Genomic DNA, 24,881 nt, shown 5'->3' on the forward strand with positions numbered 1-24,881 from the left:
GAAAGGGATTAAAAAAACACCACACTCAAGAAAAGATTAGTCTGAGTGCTGTATTCTGTGAGTGGTTTGCACACACCTCACCCTGGCAATCAAGAAAGGCTCTGTAATCAAACCCTCTGATCCAAAATCTAAAGTTCTAACACAATGAAAATAGCTGATTAATTTATGCCTCAGAATTTCATGTTGTAATACAGAAAGCACCCCTGTGACAGTAAATCATTGCTAAGGACTCGCAAGCTTTAACCTGGAGATTTCAGCTGAAGTTCTGATGAGCATCATCAGTCAGGGCAAGGGCAAATCCACACAGAAATCACACAGAAATGCTAAAAACCATGTTGTGGTGCTCATTATGCCTTTCTCATTGGTTCAAGGAGGGTTTATCTGGGCCACAATGACTCTTGCATGGATAAAAAGGAAATCCAGCTGCTGAGGCACCATGAAGATAAAGAGCATCTCCATGCCCTGAGCAGGAGTCAGTGGGAGAGCGAGGAAAGAAGTGGGAAATCCCACACACTTCAGGAAAGAGATTCCCCACAGAAACTAAACCTGTCTTGGTTAGGAGGGTGCCAAGGGGAAAGTCAGCACCAGTGAAATGTTTAGAACACGTTTAACAACGTGGGTGCAGGAAGGCAGTGTGATCCCTGGAGACCATGGCAGTGTCTGATGGGCCAGGGAAAGCTGGGATCCTGCTCCCAGCTGGAACAGGGCACCTGGTTCAGGTCACACAGCCCCTCACAGCTGTCCCCAGGGGCTGAGCTCAGAAAGCAGCTTCAGACCAACTGCTGCAGATATTACAAAGGACTAAATCTCATTTAAAGAAGCCACACTGCCAATTTAGTTTCGGTGTCGTGGCATGAGAAGCCATGAGGGTGTCTCTGAATGTGCACTGAGGGCACTTCCACTGCCATCCTGAAGGGATCACAAAGGACAGGGCTCCGTTTTGAGCACTGCTGAACTCTTGAATCAGCAATTAAGTCTCAGGAAGAGACAGTAATTGGGTGCACCAGGGAACATAGCCTCTAATAAAAGGCATGAATCCTGCAGCCCACCCACCCCGCTGCACCTCTTGTACCTTTTTCTTCTTCTCTCTGCTCTCGTGTCACTTCTCCCATTTTCACTGTCTGGGAGTTTGGCTTCTCTCTCTCCTGTCTGCAGGTTCAGCCTCACGTGTGACCCTGCAGGAACAGCCTGACCTGCAAACAAAGGTGGGGTTATCTCAGAACATCTGCAATGTTCCAGCTTTGTGAGGAATTGGGAGCTGAAGGCACACACTCCTCCTTCAGAGAAAGGGAGAAAAGCCTCATCCTGCACCAGGAGCAGGAGTGGGATGTCCACCACCAAATGCCCTCCCCTCCAGCAGCACCTCTGAACCACAAGTGCAGCTTTACCCTCCCAGATATGCCACCCTGAGCCACCAAACTTCTCCCTGTGCTGCCAGGCTGGCTCTGAGCCACAGCAGAGGTGGAACCCTGAGCCCAGCAGAGCATCAGCTCCCTCCTCCCTCCCACACCAGTTCCTAGGAGAGCACTAAAACTCCACAGCAGGAGTGGATTTGGAGACCATATAGAGAAAGGGGAATTGGTTGTTGATTGGGGCATAAAATGCAGCTGCCAAAGGGAAATCAAAGTATCCTGCAGAGTCCAGCCAGGTACTCTGAACATCAAGGCTGGTCTGGGTTGGAAATACTGTATTAAAAGGAATATATGATCACTACTATCTGCCAACAAAAATACACAGAATACATTAAGCTTTGGTTTTAAATACAGAAAAGATGGGGAATTCAGAGTGTTTTTCCCTGGTCACAGTTCACCACAAACACATCCTGGTGGCCAGCCCAGCACTGGGGTGGAGAGAAGGCAATATTTGGTTGCTTCTTCTTGATGGTGCTTCTTTTGATGCAAGAAATCTGCTTGTTTAGGAGAGTGAGGCTGCAGCTGAATGACTGCAGAGATCTCAGCTGCCACAGATGGACAGACAGACACACAGCTGTTCACCTTCTTGATGAGAAGTCCCTATTCAGCCTTTCCTTTATCTCTTCCCTTTTACCTAAAAAGACACCTCAGATAACATAACACAGCATGCAGGAGACAGGGAGCATCTCCCACCAAAGGCAAGTGAAGGCAAGGGTAATTATTTTGTACAATAAATACATGTACTAAAAGACAAAAAGCTCTAGTCTCGGGAACGACCGGATTGATCCCTCCCTCTTCAAGACCAAAGAGACATTTCCCTGATCAAAGGACCTGGTGCTTCCTACACAAGACTGGGATGTTTGTCACAACTCAGACAAAAACATTTCAAAGCCCACAGCAGGTATACATGCATTTAGAAAAACCATAAAAATCCATTTTGGAGGATTTCCTATTACAACAAGGTGCATTTCTGATAGCTCCTCTTTCACTCCACCACATCCTGCCCATAGGAAGTTCCATTGGTTGGATATGCAAGGGGACAGATGTGATTATCTTCCCACCTTAAACTATGCAAGGACAGGCCAGATATGCCTCCTCCACACCTGAAGTGCTTTCCACTTTTTTTGGACAGATCCAAACCTCCTTCTGTTCCTTTAACTTGTGACACATGGGAGCTTTAACCCATGTCTATCTAGAGGAGCATCTTCCCACGCTGAAAAGGTGAGTTTTGCAGGAATGGAGGATGGAGGAGCCGTGCCCCTCACAGGTGCTGTAGCTGGGACACGCTGGTCAGAAAGGAGTTTGTAGGATGCCCATGAAAAGGACAACACTGCATCTCCTCTCCCTGGTCTAGGAGACACAGAGACAGGGGTCTGCCAGCAAGGAACACACAATAAATGATAACCTGGTCTGGTGGAGAGTGTCCCTGCCGTGGAGGGTGGAATGAGATGAGCTTAAATGTCCCTTCCAACCCAAACTGTTCTGATGCAATACAGGACATGTCCCTCCTCCGCGGACACAAACACCGCCCCGGAGAGAAGGAGAGAAGGCGAGCTGGGTCCTTCCCCTCCCAGAGCCAGTGGCTTTCCTGGCCGTGTCGCCAGAGCTGGGACAGCCGGGTCACAGCCCCAGCAGTGGCGGCAGCAGCTCCGGGCTCTCAGACACAGCCAGAAATGCCAACCCCGCCGGAGGAGCGCGGCCCGGTGCCCCTGCCCAGTGCCCTGCCCGATGTCCCTGCCCGGTGCCCTGCCCGGTGTCCCTGCCCGGTGCCCCTGCCCGGTGCCCCTGCTCGGTGTCCCTGCTCGGTGTCCCTGCTCGGTGTCCCTGCTCGGTGTCCCTGTTCGGTGTCCCTGCCCAGTGTCCCTGCCCGGTGTCCCTGCCCTGTGTCCCTGTTCGGTGTCCCTGCCCTGTGTCTCTGCCCGGTGTCCCTGCCCTGTGTCCCTGCCCGGTGTCCCTGCCCTGTGTCCCTGTTCGGTGTCCCTGCCCTGTGTCCCTGCCCTGTGTCCCTGCTCAGTGTCCCTGCCCGGTGTCCCTGCCCGGTGTCCCTGCCCGGTGTCCCTGCTCAGTGTCCCTGCTCAGTGTCCCTGCTCAGTGTCCCTGCCCTGCGTCGCTGCCCGGTGTCCCTGCCCTGTGTCCCTGCTCAGTGTCCCTGCCCGGTGCCCTCCCGCCGCGCTCCCGCCGCATCACCCGCTCGGCTGGCGGGGGAGAGCGAGGAGGAGGAGGATGGGCTGTGCTTGAATGAACCATCCAAACGGAACGCAGGCTCCAGAAGGGCCGGCTGGCTCCGGGGGACCGGCCCTGCCGTTTCTATTTTCAGCGAGCGGTAAATAAAACAAAACACGAACCCGCCGCGCACACGAGCTCCCAAACCCAGCGCAGGCAAACTAAGGAGGCGGCACCAGAGAGGGCACAAACCTTCCCTGCTTCTGCTTCTGCACATTAAACGAGATTTGACCAGGACCATCCAAACCCCAGAGCAAAAATCTCTGCCTTGATGTGTTTAAGCGGCTACAGGGATTTCTCCTCGCTCTGAACACAGGTTCACGCCACAGCAGGACAAACATGCTGCTTTAATACATAAACCATGAAAAACACCCCTGTTTTCAACAAAGAGACTGACATTGTCACTTAAAAATATTACAGCTGCTCAAGACAGGTCCCCAGTCTTATGTAGTTTGGGGTATTTTGAAGTATTATTCATAAAGTGTGTTTGAGGGTGGGTTGACTTGAATAATGTGATTAAAATTGCTGATTTAAACGAGTAAGCTGGAAATCCTGAATTTTAATCATGTTTCAATATGTAGCTTCTAGACATTTCCCTTAAAAATAGTCGATTCTCTTTGATTCCTGTAATTTGATACTATTCAACAACTGGGACCACGCTCTGGAGCAATACATATGTAAGCAATTACACAGCTTCACATGCTGCTAAAAAAGAATCATATCCTTAATAGCTTTTTCCTGAGAGAAATTAATTTTTTACTTATTGTTTGCATTAAGTTGCATTTGGGAAATGAAACTCAATTAAAAAACTATAAAAACATGTTTATATTTAAGCCATTTTGTGACATTTTTTCTCCTTGACACCTTAGACAAATCAAAGATGTGTATCCACAGGTAGGCATTGCATATATGTGTTACTGGATGGTCTCACTTCCCAGACAGCTGCTAGATCTTCACTCCTCATAAAGGGAAAGAGGAGTTTCTATTCTAATTAATTTCCCACCTCTAAATCGAGTATCCAGTGAGCAGAAATAGCTGTGAAACCCCCTCTGTGAACCTGCTGAAAGGGCTACAGATGTGGAGGAAGTAGCAAACCCCTGCCCCCACCACCAGTGTGTGCTCCTTACCACTTAAAAAATATCCCACACATGAAATTTTTTAAACCACAATTAAAATGGTTTGAATCATAGAATCTCAGAATGGTTTGGGTTGGAAGAGACTTTAAAGATCATCCAGTTCCACCCCCTGCCATGGGCAGGGACACCTTCCACCAGCCCAGGTTGCTCCAAGCCCTGTCCAACCTGGCCTTGGACACTTCCAGGGATCCAGGGGCAGCCACAGCTTCTCTGGGCAACCTGTGCCAGGGCCCCATCACCCTCCCAGGGAAGGATTTTTCCTAATATCTAATCTTTCAGTTTGAATATGTGTTCCTGCATCTCCTTGGGTTGATGGATCTCAGAGAGAGAGCCCCAGGGTTTGAGCAGCTCACCCAGTATCCCTGACAGGGATGTGCCACCCACCTGCCACTCAATCACTCAGCTGCCTCACAACCAAAAAGATAGTGTCCAACAGGTAAAGCACTTCCAGAGAATAAAAAACCCCTTGTCACTGCAGAAATGACAAGGTCTTTATTGGGAATAGATGACAAAGCAAAATGACAGCATTTATTTTCCAGGCGGGAGACACTGATCCTGTGGCAACACGCTGCAGGGATGGAGTTATTCCTGTTCTCCATTTAATCCCTTTATCAGCTGCAGAAGCACCAGGACAGGCTTTGCTCTTCTCACAAACCATCCCTACACCTGGGTGCAGCCACGTGTCCGAGCCTCTGCATCCCAAAGCTCCCGGCCTCCTGGAGCTCCCTCCTTGCATTAGCACTCGATCTGTTCGGATGTGCTCTGTCCTGAAAGTCGCTTAAAGTGACGCCAAGGAAGACTTTAATTTATAGCCCCATTCTTTTAATCTTGGTCAGCCAGATTTTTTCAGACACCTGTTTATATCTCCTTGTAATATATTGGCTGGAGCAGCAGCACCGGGGCCAGCTCTGAGGCAGCAGCTCCCTCGCAGGGGTTCTGCTGACATTTATAAACCGAAGCGATTCCTCTCATGTGCTTTATGTTATCAGCTAAACCTGTCGGCTTAAATTATTGCCTTGTAACCAAATCACAGCTATCTGTTACTCTGCTCTGGGTACGCTTCCCAGGCTCTGTGCCTACATCAAGCTTTGCAGAGGCTGAAAACAAGACGATAAACAAATAAACAAATGGAAAACAGACTCACAACTGAGGCAGGATCAGGTGCATTATACAACACGTAAGTAAAAGCACAGGGGTGCTGTGTGGAATATGCAACACTCAATAGTGTTATCCAGGTGATACCCAAGGAACTCCAGCCCTCTTTTTCTAGATCAACCAAATGACCAACCGTTTCCTCTCAAAAGGAGAATGGTCTCATCCTGCCCGGCTCCTTTCCAGCACACTGGACCCGATGATCCTTGTGGATTATTCCATTTTATCCTGTGTGATTATTCCATTTACTGCTGGCCACAGGTGGTTCTGAGTTTCAGAGTGGGGACAAGGCTGAGCCCTGACACACCACACAGCAACAGCGTTAAACACAACCAGGTAAGTTGTACCTCATACACAGACCTGCAAACTCCCACTGAGATTGTGCAGTAACTCACTACTCTCCTGGCAGTGGCTTCCCCAGGCCCTCCCCAGCTCTTGGACCCCCGAGTTTTCAGCCATTGACTGCCCAGCAAGAGGAGCCCAAGAGGGACGTGAAACTCCCCCCCTCCAGCACCACTCTGTGGTGGCACAGGAATGTCCCCTGGGAAGGTTTCTGAAAGCAGAACAAAGGTGATTCAGCTCAGCAGATCCCTGCTTTGTCCCCAAGTGAGCATTCTTGTTTGCCATTGCAAAACAATTCAAAAATCTATTAAGGGTGTGAAAACAAACCTCAGTTATCGAGTCAGCAAGTGGCTGTGCAGCTCTCAGAAATCGCCTCGGTATGTGAGCAAGCCTCAGATAACATCTACCTTCCTTTACTCTTTGTTTCCCTCCAACAGGGAGTGAGGGGAAGGGACCTTCTTTCTGGAACAGGCAACAAAGGAATCCGGAATCAATAAGTGAATGTTCCAGCAAACCACACCGGCGGTGCTGCAGTATTAAAATAATCACACTGACAGAGCATCCACAATGAGTTATCTGATGGCACCTTCTCCTTTAATAAAATAATGATTAAAAAACACAAGGAGACAAATCCCAGGAAGCGGCAGAGCTCCCCACTGCTGCATCAACAGCTCCAGGAACCACCAGTGCCAGGGGTGAGTCGAGGCTGGGGCATCATGTGCTGGTCACACACAGGGGGACACTGCCCTGATACCTGCTCTGGCCAGAGGATGGGATATCCCACACCCTGGCACACTGGCAGCATGAAGATGTGGCCTGCTTCTCGTGTAGAATGCCAGGCTCCAAGGAAAACAGAGGCAGCCCTAGTGCTGGGGGTCAGTGTGAGCTCTGACCCCACACTCTCCAGCTGGCACTGTTGAACAAGGAAGCAGCAAAGCCTGTCTCCTTTTTTTCCCTTTCTTGCCTATAAAGGCAAGTCATACCACTCCCTGGATTGCTTGTTATTTCCAAACAGAACATTTTTACATACAAAAGGAAGGGAAGATGTGCAGCAGACACAGGTAAGGAAGAGATGGATTACTGATGGGAAGAGGAGGCCCAGAGCCTGAATCTCATTTATTTCTTTCTGCCCCTTTTTCACTCAGCTACAGCCTTATGTATTAGTTCACTTTCTGGCACTCACTGCTCCTCTCAATTAAGTGCCACTGGAAAAGGTCATTAATATGCTCTATGTCACCTCCTCCTGATAGCCTTGGGAGAGGTTTCACAGCACCAGGCCTGAGAGCTTCCCCAGCAGCAGTCCCAGTATCCCTTGGCATTCCCCAGCACTCCCCACACTGCCTCGCTCCCAGCACAGGCCATGAGGAAGCTCAGACACCCATGTCCACATTCCAAGTACAAATTCCTGTGACACTGGATGCTTTACAAATCCACTGCATTTGCAGCTCTTACTCCCACTGGTTCTGTATTCCTGCTGGGAAGGAACACAGCACATCCTTGAAGGTCCACACCATCAGTGACAATAGGGGCTCTAATTACCTACTGCAATCAATTAAAGAGAATACTCTTTTATAAAATCACTGTATGCTTTCTTGTTCATAAACTGTTCCTTAAGCACTGCAGGGGATGGGATGCAGGATGGAGCCCTGGGGTGACCCACCTGGCCAGTCCCACTGTGCTACCTCTGCCAGCAAGTGAGCAGTCCTGGGGGTGTCAGCATGGTTCCATTGCTGTTGTTTTGTCTTATCATTGCATCCTGATACAGACAAACATCCTGTTGTGCAGAGGGCCAACCAGGACAAAGAGATGTCCTTCTCTTCCTCTGATTGCAGAGGAAACCATGAGAGAAGAGCTTTTTCCTTAAAACATGAGCAAACGTCTCCCACTGCTGCTGCCTTCTGCCTCCCAGAGCACCCAGACAAACATGGAGCAGGCAGGGCCTGATCCCCAAGCCACAGACATTCAGTCCACAGCAGCAACTCCCACAGGGTCTTCCAGAAGTGCCTGAATGGGATCAATTGTTGAGAGACTGAAGAACAGTTAAAAGAACCTCAACAAAATCCTGGAAGTTCCACATGAGGCACTTGAGTTTGCTAGTTTATCTGACAAATCTTTCTGTAACACTCCAAGCTATGCTAATAAATATCCTGCAATTCGATCTGTCAAAATGGTGATGTGTAACTACAGCATCTTCTCCAACACTGATTTTATTCCATGCTGCAGTAAAGCAGGGACAGAAGCCACCTGACATGCTTTCAAGCTTGCCAAAAGAGAATCTGTTCCCAGTTCAACACTCAGCACTGCCCCTGGCAGCAAAGTGATCCCTGGAAAACTCCAAAGTTGTCCTATGCTGAGACATCCCTGTTCCTGCCCAGGCTTCTCATGGGTACCAAAGCAGCAGCACAACTTTCTGCAGGACTCAAACCCCACCTGAACAGGGGGAAGAGCAAGAATTGTGGAATGGTTTGGACTGGGAGGGATGTTAAAGATCATCCAGTTCCAACCCCTCTGCCATAGGCAGCGAAGTCACCCCAAAAGGGCTGATCCCATTCCAGTTTCTCATTTACTAAGAGAGAAGCAACTTACTGGTGCTTGCTGGGCTACTGCTCTCCTACGGCTGATGCCACTGGGTGGACTCAATGTGCCAAGTGCTCCTCACAACCAGGTTTCCAGGGAGACACTCACAGTAACCCTTGGGAGAACTTCCTTGCACTCCAGGATTTTTTGTCTGCTGTAATAACCATGTCTTTAAGCACCATCCATCAGTCCTACAGCTCAAACACTTGTTTGTCTGAAAAGGGTTTCAGAGTCATTCTTTTGTCCCAGTGCTGAGAAATTTTCTCTGTACTTTGTTTCCCTCAGCAGATAGAATGAAAACATTTTTAAAATGATGCCAGAATCAAATCCTCCTCCTACGATTCGATTCACAGCCAGCAGAGAACAAAGCGCCGTGAGGAAGGGGCTTTCTAGTGAGTAACACCTGATTAGAGATGCCAAAGCATCAGCTCAGTTTGGACACTGGGCTGGACAACACTCACAGCTGTCACTTTTCCCCCAGGCAGTGCTCTCCCGTGGCACTGGGATTTATGTTCTCTGGATTGATCGGCTGGTGCCGATGATGGCACACACAGCCCAGCCTTGTGCCCAGGGCTGAGCCAGCTCCTCCCAAAAACCCACCAAACCTTGCCCCTCTCATGGCAAGGAACCACCAGGGATGAGAGGAGCGGACACCATGCACAGGGCAGAGCATATTCCTCCCAGGAGGTGCCTGCAGCTTCCCAGGATGCTCTGAGATAACAAGCAATGGAAGTAAAGGCAGATGCTCCCAGGTGCCTGGGAGGAAAACCTGTGCCTGGGAGGTACCTTCCTTCCCAGGGAAGGGGTGACAGGGGGGCTCAGGAGGGACATGTGGTGCCTCTCTGACAGAGGTGCTGCTGCAGCACCTGCTGGTGGATCCACTGCTGCTCCAGCAGAGAAACACTTCACATGGCAAAGGGCCCCTCACAACAAGTGCTCTGCCCTTCCACCTCCCTCTGTAAAGGCTGCTCTCCCTTGCACTGCAACAACAGGAAACACATCAGGAAAAAACAGTCACAAGGAAGGAAAATGAAGGGTTGCCCTGTTTAAAATTGGCACAAACACGTGTTTTCACTTGCTAAGCAAACCCTTCTCTCCAGCTCTGAGCCAGGCACTGCAGTGTGCTACCACTGCCCCTGGCTACAGCAGGAGCCATGTGCTCAGGGATTAAGTATGAGGAACTTGGTTTATTTTCTCTTCTGATAGTGGGCTCAAGTCTGTGAACTGCAGCACTTTAGAGAGTTTAATCCCACATAGGTCCAAGCAGCAGAAGAAACAGAGAGCAAAGGTGTCCAGACACACTCTGGTATTTCATCTCTCCAATGACATGCTAGGCTGCACAGACATTGAAGTGACTTTCGTCCCAACATGTCCCCAAGCCAACATCCATGAGAAATTTATTTATAAAAGCCAGGTTTAATCCCTCTCCAGCTCACTACATTATTTATCCCCAAGCCTTCGTAGTGTTACCGCAACTTGTTCAATAGTTGTCATCCCTCAGGTGTATTTGTTACTCCAGAAAGCCCATCTGGGATGCTGAAGGCTTGGCTGCATTCAGAGAAGATCAATGCAGGACGTAGGCAGAGAAGGACGAGGGAGGTGACCAGGAGAACTGAGAACCTGACAAAAGGAACTGAGGATGATATCCATCCTGCCGAATTTTGGGCATTTAATAACTTCTTGAGCCAGGAACTACCAGCTCCTTTACTGTGATGGAGATTAGCACCCCCAGAACATCATCAACCACTATGTCTCCCACATCTGTCACTCCCAGAGAGCCCCTCTTCCTCCCTCCAGGGACTGGTGACATGGCCACCAAAGAACCTGGCAATGTGGAGGCATGGAAAGGACACAACAGCTCTCTACGGAAGGATAATCCACCAGGGCCAACACCAGTGTGAGAATCAGGAGGTCTCAGCCAGCCATGGTTAATCTGTGGTTGGAAACGACGAGCTGAAGTGCAACTTAAAGATGGCAAAGGGACAATAAAAGAAATTATTGTCAAGGGGAAGGCTGGGAAGTTCAAGAAGGGGTCTTCGTGCCCATATTTGAGTGATCTGTCCTCAGCTTCTGAGTCCGTAACTCAGCCCAGGCTGAAGCTGCAAAGACAGACATGTACCACAAACACTCCCTTCTCCCAGCTCCAGCTCGCACCGGGAGCGTTTCAGGACACGCTGTACTGCTGGCAAGGCATGCTGCTTCCTAGGATCCCATCTCCACCCAGTGCCTGTCAGCTGGCTCATCTCACACCAGTCCCATCCTGGCACCAACACCTCCCCGAGCCCAGAGCACCCCTCAGAGCCAAGGGCACCCAGGTCTGCAGACAGTTGGCCAACGCTGCCCTGGTTCAACACTGGAAGGTGCCTGATCCGACCCGCCTGGCTGTGAGACCAGCAGGACGTGCTGGAGAAACCAGTCTGCCAGCCACGCTGCCAAGGCAGAGAGAGAACAAATCTGGATAATAAAAGCTGGAATAAGAAGATGCCTTGGAGAGTGCGTTGGTATAGTGCTTTCCCAAGCTCCAATTGAAAGCCTCGTTCCTACAGCTAAGGCAGTCGTGAGGGACATTAGCCTAATTTCTGTCAAGAGAACTTGTCAACACTGCAGTATTTAAGACAGACGCTGAGGACTTGTTTTATCTCACAGATAGATCACTGAGAAAGAAAGTAGCTGTGCCACATTTGGTTCATGGGAAAATAAATTCTCATTCTCCCTGGGCCTAATTGGGAGATGCTGTTTTATAACACCACGTGGGTGAGCAGCCTCACATTTCATCACTGCACAGCTGAGATCGGCCCCAAATCCACTGTGGGGTGAGACACAGGAACACACGGGGAGGGGCTCCAGATGGGCACCCAGGGACACAGAACTGGGCATTTCCCAGCCACAGAGAGTGGGTGAAACACTTGCTCCAGGTCAGGTCCTTCTGCTGATGGTGCTCACCAGCTGAACCACAACCAGTGGACTGTGGTTTCAGTGCCAATGGGAATAGGAGAGAACTGGCTTTGCCTCCTCAGGAGTACAAGCAGGAGATTGAATTGAACTTGCTTGGCCTGATTTTAGAGATGATCTATGGATGACTCAGTAGAAAGTAAAGAAGAGAGAGGCTGTACCCTGCTGCTTTAGGAAAAAAGCATTCACATGATCCTCCTCCCATCATACCCCACTGTAAGGAATTAAAACATTCCCAGGAACCTGGGTGCATTATGCTGGCATGGCTTCATGCTTCCCACGTGCCAGGCTTGGAGCTGTGTTTGCAACACATCCAAGATTACCCAAGATTATCAAGTGTCATGGCACAAAGGCTTGTCCGAGTCTTGCGGTTTCCTCACCGAGAAGTTGAAAATGCCCTTTTATTTGCAGTTGTTAGAGGGAAATAACAGCCATGTAACCTTGTGCCAGCCTTGGAACAGAAATGAGTTTGCAGAGGGAGCCTGAGGGAGCATGACCCTGAGCTGCAGATCCGAGGGTAGGAGGGTGGCTCTGCTCTGCTACGGATTCTGCACTTGCACAAGAACTAAATCATTACAACAGCCAGAAATGTCCCTCGGGAAGGAAATCCTCTCAGAGATAAATCAATAACTCAGTGTAATTTTAGCATGCAGCCAGGAGAATTTACATTGCCAGGAAGGCTGAGAGCTCTGCCACGGAGACAGAGCCACAGCATCATCAAACAGCCCTGCAGCAGCCCCTGCGCAAGAGCTCCGGCTCCCGGTATTCCCTGCCCAGCCAGGAGTCTGGGCTCTGCCATTCCAGGACCTCTATGGATACAAGCTGGAGTGACAGCAGCGGGGATGTGGCCCAGCAAAACTCCCCTGGGACACAACCACCTTTCTCTCTCCCCTCTGCAGCGGGGAGGCTGCTCTCTGCAGTGCTGGCAAAACCACTCCAGATCTCATAGGGTGAGACATGCAAATACAAAGCACAACTAAACCAGGCACAGGGCAGAGGGGGAGTGCTCCAGCCACAGCCTCCACCCCAGCCAGGGCTACAGGGGTCCCACCAGCCAAACCACCCCCAAAACAGGGTGTGACAGGGATGTGCTGCAACCCACAGTGATTAATGAGACTGCAATTTCCGTAATTGTATTAATGCAAAGTACACTCGGAGAAACAAGTTCAAGGGAACTAATGACACTTTACAGTACGGTTCAACACTGAGCAGTAACTCCAGCAAAAAGGGGAAAAAAAAAAAAAGGCACCTAATTATTCAGTAGCTCTTCTCCCAGATTCTCAGGGTCAGCTTGGAGGAGAAGGTGGCCTGAATTATATTTTTGTTTCCAGAACATCAACAGAATTGCTAACTAAGTTCCAGCGGCAAGGTCACAGCCCGCCCATAGTTATGCGTGTCATCCCTCCCCGACTGCCGGCTCCAAGGAGAGCCGGGAATGCCGTGTTCTCTGCCAGCAGCTGTAACACCCCCGTGCTCTGCTGCCCCCAGGGACACGGCACCAGCACCTCTGCCAGCTGTCTGCTCTGGTCCCCAGCAACAACTAACTCCTTACAGGCCAAACCTGGCCTCCACGGAGGCATGTTTTAAGGTCCAGGACCCTGCTGAAGACAAGCCTGACCAGCAACACTCCAATCCAGCTGGCAGAGATTTGCTGTGCACCCAGACCACCTGCAGACTGCCTGCGGGTACAGCAAAGCCCTGGCACACGGGGAGCTGTGCTGGCAGTGCATGGAGGGCTGGGAAGCTGCCTGATCACAGGCAGGGCAAGCACCAACACATCCATTCCTGCCTGGAGAGCCCCAGAGGGGACAGTTCCCTGCTCCCTGCACAGAAAAATTCTGCCCTTTCTTCTTCGTGTTTTTAGGACTTGCCCAAAACACACACATGCACGGGGCCCTTGTCCTTATCACTGTATGTTCTTTCCCTGCTGCAGGCCAGCTGGAGTCATGGAAGCACTTTGGAGCACCCATGCTGGCCACAGTAGTGTCACTCATCACATCCTCCTCTGGTGCCAACAGACTCACACAGATGTGCCCATGTTCCCTCAATGCTGATGTGCTTCTCTGTCTGTAAATCCAACTTTACAGCAGCTACAGATGTGGTCTGTGTTTCCATATTATTTCATCAAGACTCGGACTTTTACAAGGGCATGAGGCCACAGGATAAGGGAATGGCTGCACATTGACAGAGGGCAGGGTTAGACTGGATATTGGGAAGGAATTGTTCCCTGTGAGGGTGGGGAGGCCCTGGCACAGGTTGCCCAGAGAAGCTGTGGCTGCCCCTGGATCCCTGGAAGTGTCCAAGGCCAGGTTGGACGGGGCTTGGAGCAGCCTGGGCTAGTGGAAGGTGTCCCTGTCCATGGCTGGGAGTGGGACTGAATGGTCTTTAAGGTCCCTTCCAACCCAAACCATTTTGTGATCCAATGACTTTGCACCTCTGAAACACCAAGATCTGCCAGCAGAGCTGACCCGAAGAGCTGAAGGTACATTGTGACCACCCCACACAAAACCAGGACAACTTGTTATGCTCTTATAATGCAGAACATGAAGCTGGATGAAAAGCCAGGGCAGAACAACTCTGCACAGACAACACAAAAGAGGAGACCTCACGAGACCTTCGTGTCTAAAACCAAAACCAAAGCCAAAATGAAATGAATGGTCACAAGTCCAGTGCCTCAGGATTGCACTCACAGCTCTCCTGGCAGCTTCCAGCCTCAGCAGCAGCATCCAGCAAGAGGCTACATGCAAAAAGCCAGCTCAGTCATGTTTAGGAAGACACATATAAAGCTATCCATCACACAGCAATCTGTGTGCACCCAAACGTCCTGCAACACAATTAGAAATCAATAGCAAGACGCAGAAACCCTCAACCACCCAGTAAAATACAAAGAACACTTGCAATATTGATTTTAAAAGCACTGCGGAGGAGACAGTTGTGAAGGAGCCTGAGAAAGCAAAGCAAAATGCCTGAATTGAAGCCTTTTTTTTCCCCCCAAAAAAAGACATTAATAATGGATTTTCAATGCAAGAAGAAAAACTGAAACCCACACCAGATTCTCCTGGTAATAACAGCTTTCTGCAAAGCCCAGCTATTAATGTAACAGGGACGTCCATCAATCAAGCACACAGAAAGTACTTTGAGAGCTAAAAAGGGAGCAAGCAAACATCTGCTTTTGGCAACTTAAATTTTGCCCTCAAGCATAAGGAACATAACAAATTATCAGAAGGTTGGGCTTGAGCTCGTATTCCTCCATGCAGGAGAGCTAAATGCTGAGGATGGGGGTAAAGGTACACAGCCACAGTGCTGCTGGGATTTGTCCTGACAAAAAATCAGGGCCCAGTTTCACTTGAAGACTGGATCCTGTGCCAATCAGGCAGCGAGGTCCCAACAGCTAACCAGGGGTGACAGCCACAGCAAGGTGATGCTGACCTGCTCTCTGAGCTCACACTTCAGCAACCCCCCGGCTGTAGTTAAGGAAGCTCCTGTGAACCTTTCACCACCTCCAACCATCCTCAGCCCATCCAAGACTGTGGGTAGTCCCAGGGTGGGTGACAAGATGTGCCAGCTGGCTCTGAGATGCCCATCACACTCCTCCTCCCTCCCTGCTGCCTGTGGGGGCTGTGGGGGCTGTGGCAGGTCCTCAGTGCCCCAGTGCCCTCATCAACCAACAAGTCACACTTCAGGTCCATCCCACACGAGCCCTGGCTGGGGTGCCAGCAGCAAACACGAGAAAAGCTGGATTTACACCAAAAAAACCAGCTGCCAAAGAAAGTAAGTGGGGTGTCCCTACGCCTCCAATGTTTCCTCTCGTTTCAAACACAGGAGGTCAAAGCGAGTGCTGGAGATAATGAACAAAATTTACTGATTCAAGCAGAAGAAGCTGCAGGCATGGCTGCAACTAAATCTTAATAAATTCTGAAGAGTGACACTATAAAATGGCATTATGGAAGGCTGTATTTATTCTCTCCCCATGCTTTCAGTATCCAAGGTGCCGTGTTACACTTAATAACAGTTTTCTTCCCAACTGCCAGTGCTGCAAACCCTGACAAGCTGATGGTTAGGGCCAACCCTCCCCCCAGACACACACACCTCCACCCAGGACACAGCTTTGGTGGCATGAAAAGGGATAAATGATTAAACCAGTGCTGTCCCCTCTGTGCTGGCTCACAGGGCTCCCTGCCATGCAGCAGGGGGGAGTTTTCTCCCTGCTCCACCAAGGGAAGTGATGCAGACAAGGAGCAGCTGTTGTAGGAAGGTACCTTCAGGCCCAGTGACATTTTGGAGCAGAAACACACTGAGAAAGGCCAAGCATCACTGCTGCACAGTCCCCAGGAGCACCATGGCCTGTGCCAGCACAGCAGCCCCACCAGCAGCTCCTGCCCGGTGTCACAGCAAGCTCTGTGCAGAGCATTGTGAAGTCCTCATGGGGGACCATGGAGAGCCAGAGGTGCTCGTGAAGGACCATAGAGAACCAGAGGTGCTCATGGAGGACCATGGAGAACCAGCAGACCTCTGGTTCCTTGTGCCAGAACTGCAGGAAACATCTCCATGCAGTGTTCCCAGCTCTGCTACCACTGCAACGTGCACTTCCATGACTCCATATCTGGCTTTCAGACCGTGGATACAATCTTTCTTGAGTGTGGTTTGCATTGAGCTTCTTGTTCTACCCGCTGGTGTAGTACTCCTAAGCCTCCAAGAAAATCACTTTTGCATTCAGGCTGTACCTGGGCAGCACCTTGGGTGTGGATGGAGACCTGACAAGGATAAAGGTTCTATCATCCCATCCCTGTCTGCATCACCTGCACTGCAAAGGACACAAAGGAAAACATGTGAACCATCTCTAATATTCTTCAGAATAAAAAAAAATGGCAATAAAAACCCCCACATAAATCAGTTTATAAAGTACAGCAGAGAGCAAACAGCACAAACAACCAGTGCAGGCAGTTCGACCTGATCTGAGGACACTCATGGTGGATGAAGGACAGAGTGTACATCTCCTCCTCATACAGTGTTCACATCTCTGACTGACACAGCCTGGTCTGAAGGAGCCTCAGGAATCCCTCCTCTCTTGCTTCCCAGCTGGGCTTTCCCCACAGGGGCAGGTACCAGCTCTCCTTGGCAGCCTTGCCCTGCTCCTCCTTCAGGACAAGTCCATTCCACTTCAGGATGCAATCCAAAGGTTTAGGGAGCATCTGAAGAGACCAAAGTGGGTGGAAAGATGACAAAACAGGAGTCAAATGAGAAGCCTCTTGGCTTGTCTTCCAGGAAAGGCCCTGGCCCCAGAAGGTCTTTCCCTCCAGCCTCCAGCTCCTGGCTGCAGTCCCCAGTACATGGGCTCAGGCATTACTTTCTACTGTCTCTCTTCAAAGAAGACTCTTCCCATGTTTGCTGCATTCAGACTGCAGCTGATGTGAGCAGGGAGAACAGTCAGCTTCCCCAGCAGGGTTTGCAGCTCTCTGTATAGCTCACCAAAAGAGGCACTGCTGGACAGCCCCTGATCAACTGAGGTTGGAAACACCTCTGGGATCATCTGTCCAACCCCTGCTCAAAAAGTGTCACCTCCAGCAGGCTGCCCAGGACTGTGTCCAGCTGGAATGCCTCCTGGGATGGAGACTCCACCACCTCTGTGGCAGAGCTGACCTGCCCCAGTGATCAATCACCCTGCAGTAAACCAGATTTTCCTATGTTTAAACAATGTTTTGCTGTGGAGGTGCCTGGGAAGGGCAGCCACTCCTCCAGCTTCACATCAGACAGTCTATAAATACCTTCACCACACCTGTAAAACCTGTCACCATGTGCCACCTCGTTACAGCTCCAGCTAATCCAGATACAGCCAGGGATAACAATTTTTTGTGTGCTATCTGCTGCAGAACAGGGAGATAACTGTAATTAGTAGCACCCTGGTTAGCAGGTGAAATGATAGTGTAATTAATGAAGATGAGGTAGGCTTTGTTTCCAACAAGAAGAGCAGCAGATTCTATCAAAATGTAAATGGAGCTTAAAATACAGACTCAGTGAACACTTCAAGGTGCTTTTAGAAACACCTGCAGCCCAAAACAGAGAGGTTTTGCTTGGGCTGAATGACAAATCCTAAAAATACACCCTGGTCTGGGGTTAACATGTAAATTGTTGATTAGTTCTATTTATTCACACCCTGCAGTGATGGCAGAGACACACAGCTCCACGTTCCTTCTCTCACTTTGCAGGATCACGGGCACATTCCTGCTACTGCCACCTGCAAGGACTTTGCAACCCTGGGAGCTCTGCAGCAGCAGAACAGCAGCAATTCCAAGTGACAGGCTGCATACATTAATTCTGTATTCAGATAACATCCTGTTGCAAGTGAATGACCCAAGCAAAACTTCCTGCAGTCTTAAGGAGCAGGCAGAAAAATCAGGAGAGAGGAAGAAGAATGTCTGGACTGAAGAAAGATCTTTTGAATCAGAAATGTTCTCTCTCATTAGAATTTCCTTCACCACCTCTAAAATGTAAACACATAATAAAAAATTAAACATGAATCTAGCGTGGAAGAGTTCTTGCAATAAATGGGAATTAGTTCTACAAAACATCAGGACAGACCCAAGGAGATTACATTTCTTTCCCAAGCTTTTGCTGGTTAAGCAGAGCTGGAAAACAGAGCCATATTTATTTTTTAACTTGGAAGCTTCCTCAGGATGCCAAAGGAAGCTGCTTCAGTAAAGCAGAGCCATTTGTCTCAGTGTGTGCTCAAGTAAGAACAAATGCAAAACCAGCTTCTAGACCTCAAGAAACCTCAAATAGCTTTTTAATTTATGTCCCAAATTCCCTGCAGATTCTGAAATGAACAGAGGGCAGGGATCAGAGAAAATGCCTCTCTCAATCAGGGAAGTAGAATGGATATTCAGAGTTTTCCTCAGAGAAGCAGGGTGCTTTCACACAAGAATGGAGCAGGCAGAGCACATGGCTCTGGAAGAGCCTGTGGAAAAAGCAGACCTGTTGCTAGTGTGACCCCATAAATAAATGTATGGAAAAATAAACAAATTAGGGGATGTAAAAGGAAAAAAAAAAAGCTGCAGTCCTCTCTGAGCAAGAGCATTTGTTTGCAGGCATGAACTGTGAAGGACCAGGTGAAATATTCCTCACAGGAGCCATATGACTGCCTGAAAAACCTTCTGTCTGTGTCCTCACCCACCCAGAATCAGGTCTGGTGAAGTTTCAGTGAGCAGGGCCTGAGCCCAGGAGGAGACTGCAGGGAGGAACAGCCTGAGCAAGGCCATGGGAAATACTTTCTTCCTCATTATAAAGAAAGATAACGCTGCAAAACTGTGTTTTAGGGATGTACACAATCCAGACCGAATGGCAAGGAAAAGGAGGGATTAGCTCCAGGTGCTTTTGTCACACACATCCCAAGGACCAAAGCCAGCACACGTGGACATGTGTCCTGGGAAAAGGGCTCAGAAATGGTCATCCTGGCCACAGGCTGCACGGTGCTGAACAGCACTTCTGCTCCAAGAAACCCTCAGTCAGGGCAGGCAGTCTGGACACAGAGCCAGTGATGCCAAAGGGCTGGATGTGGGAGGAACTGGAAAGATGGTGCATCCCTGGGGCTGGGGCAGATCACCTGCCTCCAACTGCCAGCAAACAGGATCAAATACAGGACAGTGCTCTGGAAAAACAGTGTCTGCAGGAGATCTTGGGTCAGGGTGTAATCCATGGAATTACTGAATAAAACTGCAGATTTCGGAAAAGAGTAACCTCTGCAGGAATGCCTGACCCCAGAGCTGCCAAGCTCTCCCAGAGTGTGTGGACAGTGTCACCTGCAGCAAACCCAGCACTGCTGCCCTGACACAGCCCAGGAAATCATTCCCAAACCAGGAAAAGAATTGGAGCTGCACAGTGTGCAGCAGCAGCTGGGTGGCTCTCCTGCCCTCCAGCCTCTGGATGGTGCTTTGGTGGGAATTCGGTGTCACAGGAGCAGCCTCCAGGGTTCCATGGGGATGGAGGTGTGACCCATGGCTAAGCAGGAACGTGCTGCAATCCCTGGAATATTTGTCCCACAGCACAAGATCACACATTTGAAGTGTGAGGGAGTTGCTCTGATTATATCTGGTCAAACCTTCAGAACTATTTCTGTGACTCTGGAACCCAAGTCACACTTTTTGAAACCACTTTCCCGTAATACCCAAGAAAAATGCTGGAGCTGAGGTCTTGGTGTGGCTTGGAGGCTCAAGAAGGAGGAGGGTGACAGACACTTTGGAAACTCAAGATTACCAAGGCTGGATGAATTCCCAAAACGTTTTCCAGGAGGGAAAACATTTTTCTTGCAAAGCACTGTTACAAGCTTGAAATAAATGTGCAGACTGTTAGATAAAGACAGAGATAAAAATAGGCCTGTTATTAAATACCTCTTCTTTAATGAGGTTCATCCTTCTAAACAGCCACACGAAGGTTATTAAAGTTATTGCAGAAAATACAGCCTGCTTGCACATAAAAACCAGAGCAAGATATTCCTCATCACCCAGCACACATTTAAGCACCTCTCAGCAGCTCACACTCACAGCATCCCCAGCTTGGCAGGAAGAAGATAAAAGAGAGGAATGAGAGATGTCTTCTCTGGGAAACAGTCTCTCTTCTTTCAAAGCACTTTTCCCCCTCCAAACAATGTAAATTTAACCATGGGAATGATTCCCACTGCTAATGTCTACTGCTGTTATGCCACCACCAGCCCGAGCATCATTAAAGCTAAATTTGAAATTACTTTGAAAGCTGCAGCTTAAATTCCTCCTGTTGCATTAAAACTGCCACTTGACTCTCAGCACCTCATCCCCTGGTTATAACTGCTCCAGACCACCCAGAACACCCTGCAGAGCCCAGAGTCACACTCACCACTAGCCAGAGTCATGGCTTGGCTCCTGAAAATCCACCACCACACCCTTGTTTTGGTAAAGCCCCACACCCAAGCCCACAGCTCGGTGTTAGAAACGCTGCAAACTTATCTTGGCTGCTCAGAGGCACGATCAGTTTTTGGCAGTATGTGCATCACTGCAGAAGAGTTTCATAACCAGCTTGTTTTAGGAGACCAGTAACATCATGCCCAGTAAGGGACAGGACTGACCCAACACACCAAAAACCCACCCCAGCCCCACTCTGCTCCTAAACCCGAGCAATCCAAGCAGTAAATGAAGAGCTTTCTCACACTGACACTGGTGCTGCCAGGGTACCAGTACTTCTGGAGATGACAGAGGACAAGTTTTACCTGCATTTGGAGGGGAATAAAACTAGCTCCCAGTTCATTCACAAATACTGAACCTGATACCCTCATGGATGTGCTGGAAAACAATGGCTGCAAAACCTCCCAGGTCGAGGAGAAGCAGACAGAAAACACAGGGAGCAACCCTGTGAGTTGGAGCAGCATCTGGCCATGCTGAAGTGTCCCACTCAGTGGCACCTTGCTGCCCATCCTGCTGCTGTGAGTGGTGCTGTGCTTGGGCTGGGCACAGCCACCAGCCCTGTGATGCTGCTTAATCAAAACCTGCAGGTGCAGAGCACTGACACACAACAATCCACCACTGCCCAGCTCCCAGGCACACTCAGGTACCAGGAGCTACACAGTTCTGAGGTCTCACATTACCTAAATTTAAACACAGCATCATATAATGATACAATGGCCTGGTTTGGAAGGCACAGCTTACAGACCACCTTGTTCCACCCCCCTGCCACGGGCAGGGACACCTTCCACTAGCCCAGGTTGCTCCAAGCCCCATCCAAACTGTCCTTGGACACTTCCAGGGATTCCAGGGGCAGCCACAGCTTCTCTGGGCAACCTGTGCCAGGGACTCCCTAGCCTCCCAGGGAAGGATTTCTTCCCAATATCCCATCTAACCCTGCCCTCTGGCAGAGTGAAGCCATTCCCCATTGTCCTGTCCCCTCCAGGCCCTTGTCAATAGTCTCTCTCCACCTCTCTTGTAGCTCCCTTCGGGTACTGGAAGGCTGCAATTAAATCATCCCACAGCCTTTTCTTCTTCAGGCTGAACAATCCCAATTCTCTCAGCCATTCCATACACATATATAAAAACTAAAAACCATATATAATGCATGTATTATATACATATATAAAATATACTGCACTTACATTATGCTACAAAATATACCATCAAAACTCCATTACTACACTTGTCAAATTAGAGAAGCAGAGGGGGTTTTATGAAGTGGGAGTCTTTGTTTTAATTTTAATGTGCATATTCAGTGACTGGCCTATAAAGTCTGCTATTTGCCATATTTTCCCATTTCCCAGTGTGAATGACAATGGCTCTGCAGCTCTGAACTCTCCTGGAATGGGCCAGCTGTGTGCCTGAAGACTCGACTCACTAACACTTGTGATGTTTCCTGAGTGTTTCAGCGACACAGGTCTGAGATACAACACTCCCAGCACCAGCCCTGGCTAGAATTCCAGGCACAACCAGCCCTTGGCTGCACGCCCAAGAGCAGCTTGACAGGGACCAGCTGAGCATTCCCAGTGGGAATGCTCCCAGTGGGAGCCCTCTGGTCAAGGGAGGGGATTGTCCCACTCTGCTCTGCCCTGGGGCAGCCTCACCTCAACATTGGGGCAGTTTGGGGGCACACAATGGAAGGAAGAGATTGAGCCATTGGAGAGTGTCCAAAGGAGGCAACAGAGATGGGGAAGGGCCTTGATTTGAAGCTGTGTGAGGACACTGAGGGCACTTGGTGTGTTCAGCTGGAGCAGAGGAGACTGAGGGGAGACCTCAGTGCAGTTCCAACTGCCTGGGCAGGGGCAGAGGAGGGGCAGGGACTGAGCTCTGCTCTGGGGGGACCAGGGACAGCAGCCAGGGAATGGCTGGAGCTGTGTCAGGGCAGGCTCAGGTTGGATCTCAGCAAAAGGTTCTTCCCCCAGAGGCTGGTTGGGCACTGCCCAGGCTCCCCAGGGCAGTGGGCACAGCCCCAAGGCTGCCAGAGCTCCAGGAGGGTTTGGCTGATCCTCTGGGGCACAGGGGGTGACTCTTGGGGATGGGCCTGTGCAGGGCCAGGGGTTGGACTGGATGATCCTTGTGGGCCCCTTCCAACTCAGCATATTCTGGGATTCTGTGATCTCCCACCTCAGGGAACCTGCTGGTAAAGGAAATCCAAGCAGATAATGTGGAGTAAGGCTGAGACAGGAGCAGCTCTGTCTGAGCTGGAGGGAAGGACACTCATACAGGCAGCATCTCCATGTCCAAAGCTGGCATCCTTCAAAGACTCCCTGCTCAAACAGGGGGCTGGGAACCACCTGCCTGCATGTGTCTGAGCATCTCCCCAGCCCCAGCCCTGCCCTCTTACCACCAACACACAGGGAAAACACCATTATCCCTCTCATATACACCAGGACTAAGGCATGGAAGGTGTGCTTTGTGTGGCACGTCTCCCTGCCAGTGCCCCACACCAGAGCCAGGAGCAGCACGTGGAGCTTTGGTCCTGGCACTTGTGCCAAAGACTTGGAATGAAGCACAGACCAGTGTCAGGGACATTGTGCATCCTGAGATGTGAAGGTGAGAGGCAAAAGAAAGCCCACAAGGATGAGGAAACTGAGAGAGAAGACCATGGAGGCAGATGGCAATAAAAAGGACAGGCACAAGATACATTTAAAAGATGAAAAGCCTCATATGCAAGAGGTCAGGTGGAAAACAAGCCGAGGGAGAGCTACCAGTGGCCATAACTCAGCCTCCAAGAACATTGGCAATTGCTCTCAAGCCAGCCTGCCCTCTCCTACCTGCTGTAATCACCCTGCAGCTCTCCTGTCGCTGGCCAGACAAGAATATAACAACTCCACTGTCAAGATTTGTCCCCTCTGCACATCAGTAACAAGTCATTTTATAAAAAAAACCAGAGAAGACACATTTCATCTAGTACAAATGAGGTTTTTAAAATTCCATTTGCCTTCCCTCTATATGCAAATGTGTGCTGATCTGATAAGGCTCCTATTTCCTGGATTACACACGTCAAACTTTGCACCAGGCATACCCTGGTGGTTTCACTCCGTATTTCACAGCCCTCTCTTGACCATGCTGACATAAATATTTCAGAGACCTGCCCACCACTGTCAGAGTTAGGTCTAGGTCACCCGGAAGCCAGTGGTTTGGACAGTCATTAATTCAGCAAAGCAATTAGCAGGAGCTGCCGTAGCTCAGGACATCCTGGTGAGCAGCAGGAGCCAGAAACCCCAGACAAGGTGTAAAGGAACCCTCAGCAGCACCACGGGCTGTGGGACAGGGCCTGGCACAGGACTCCTGAGCCAAAGGGATCCCTTCTGCCACTGCCTTCTTCTCCCAGCTTTAAAAAGCTCTTCTGGCTCAGAGCAGTGCTGGCTCATTTGGCCACTGAAATCTGAAAGACAAAGACTGGCCACAAAACTGGACTGAGTCATTCCCCATCCAAAGTCCTGTTCTTTTCAAAACCACAGCAAGTCCTTCCTCAAAGCAGCTTCTGAAAATACCTCCCCAATGTGAGTGCCTTGAGAACTGTGTTTCCATATGTGCAAAACCTTGTTTGTGCAGCAAATGAGATGGGGGAAGACCAGAGACAAGTAGGAACAGCAAAGATCTCAGCCTGAGGATCCTTGGAAGCTGCAGCCATGGATATTTAAATGCTAAGCAACATATCATCAACTCCTTGCTGAATATAAGATGGTTTCATCTTTACAGAAGCAGCAACAATAGCATGTTTACATCACCTTCACTCTGGCAGGCTGATCAACAGCAGCAGCCATGGCTCCTTAGTTTTTACCTTCGGAAAACAATTCTGGGCAGCAGAAATGCTGTGGAGCCACTGCAGGTACTGGCACAGGGCTCTGCAAGGCAGAACTCTAACCCTGGCTGAGGGTACAGCCAGCCAAGCCCCATGCTCTGCCCTGAGACACTGGGATATTCTATCCAAACCCCAGGGAGATCCATGCTGCAACATTCCCATAGCCAATGCAAGGCTTTGCTCCATCTCTCCAGTCTGCAGGGAGCTGCTGTGCACCAAAGGCAGCCTCTCTGTGCCCCACTGCTGGCTGTAAATATTTGGATATTTTGGGCAGATAAGGCTCTTGCTTGGTCCATCTGGATTCGGAAAC

The 24,881-nt window shown here is 49.8% G+C and overlaps 1 protein-coding gene across 4 annotated transcripts in view; it reads right to left on the reverse strand.

The window, feature by feature from the left end:
• The window catches only part of SIL1 (SIL1 nucleotide exchange factor), a 99,772-nt gene that overhangs the window by 42,832 nt on the left and 32,059 nt on the right, over positions 1–24,881 (reverse strand). For all 4 annotated transcript variants that reach the window (XM_032703250.1, XM_032703252.1, XM_032703251.1 and 1 more), the window contains one exon: positions 1,073–1,193. In XM_032703250.1, coding sequence (XP_032559141.1) covers positions 1,073–1,193 — 121 coding nt within the window. The remainder of the gene's footprint in view (positions 1–1,072; positions 1,194–24,881) is intronic.

This window comes from Chiroxiphia lanceolata, chromosome 15 (assembly GCF_009829145.1).
Source record: "Chiroxiphia lanceolata isolate bChiLan1 chromosome 15, bChiLan1.pri, whole genome shotgun sequence".
NCBI classification, from domain to species: Eukaryota; Metazoa; Chordata; class Aves; order Passeriformes; family Pipridae; genus Chiroxiphia; species Chiroxiphia lanceolata.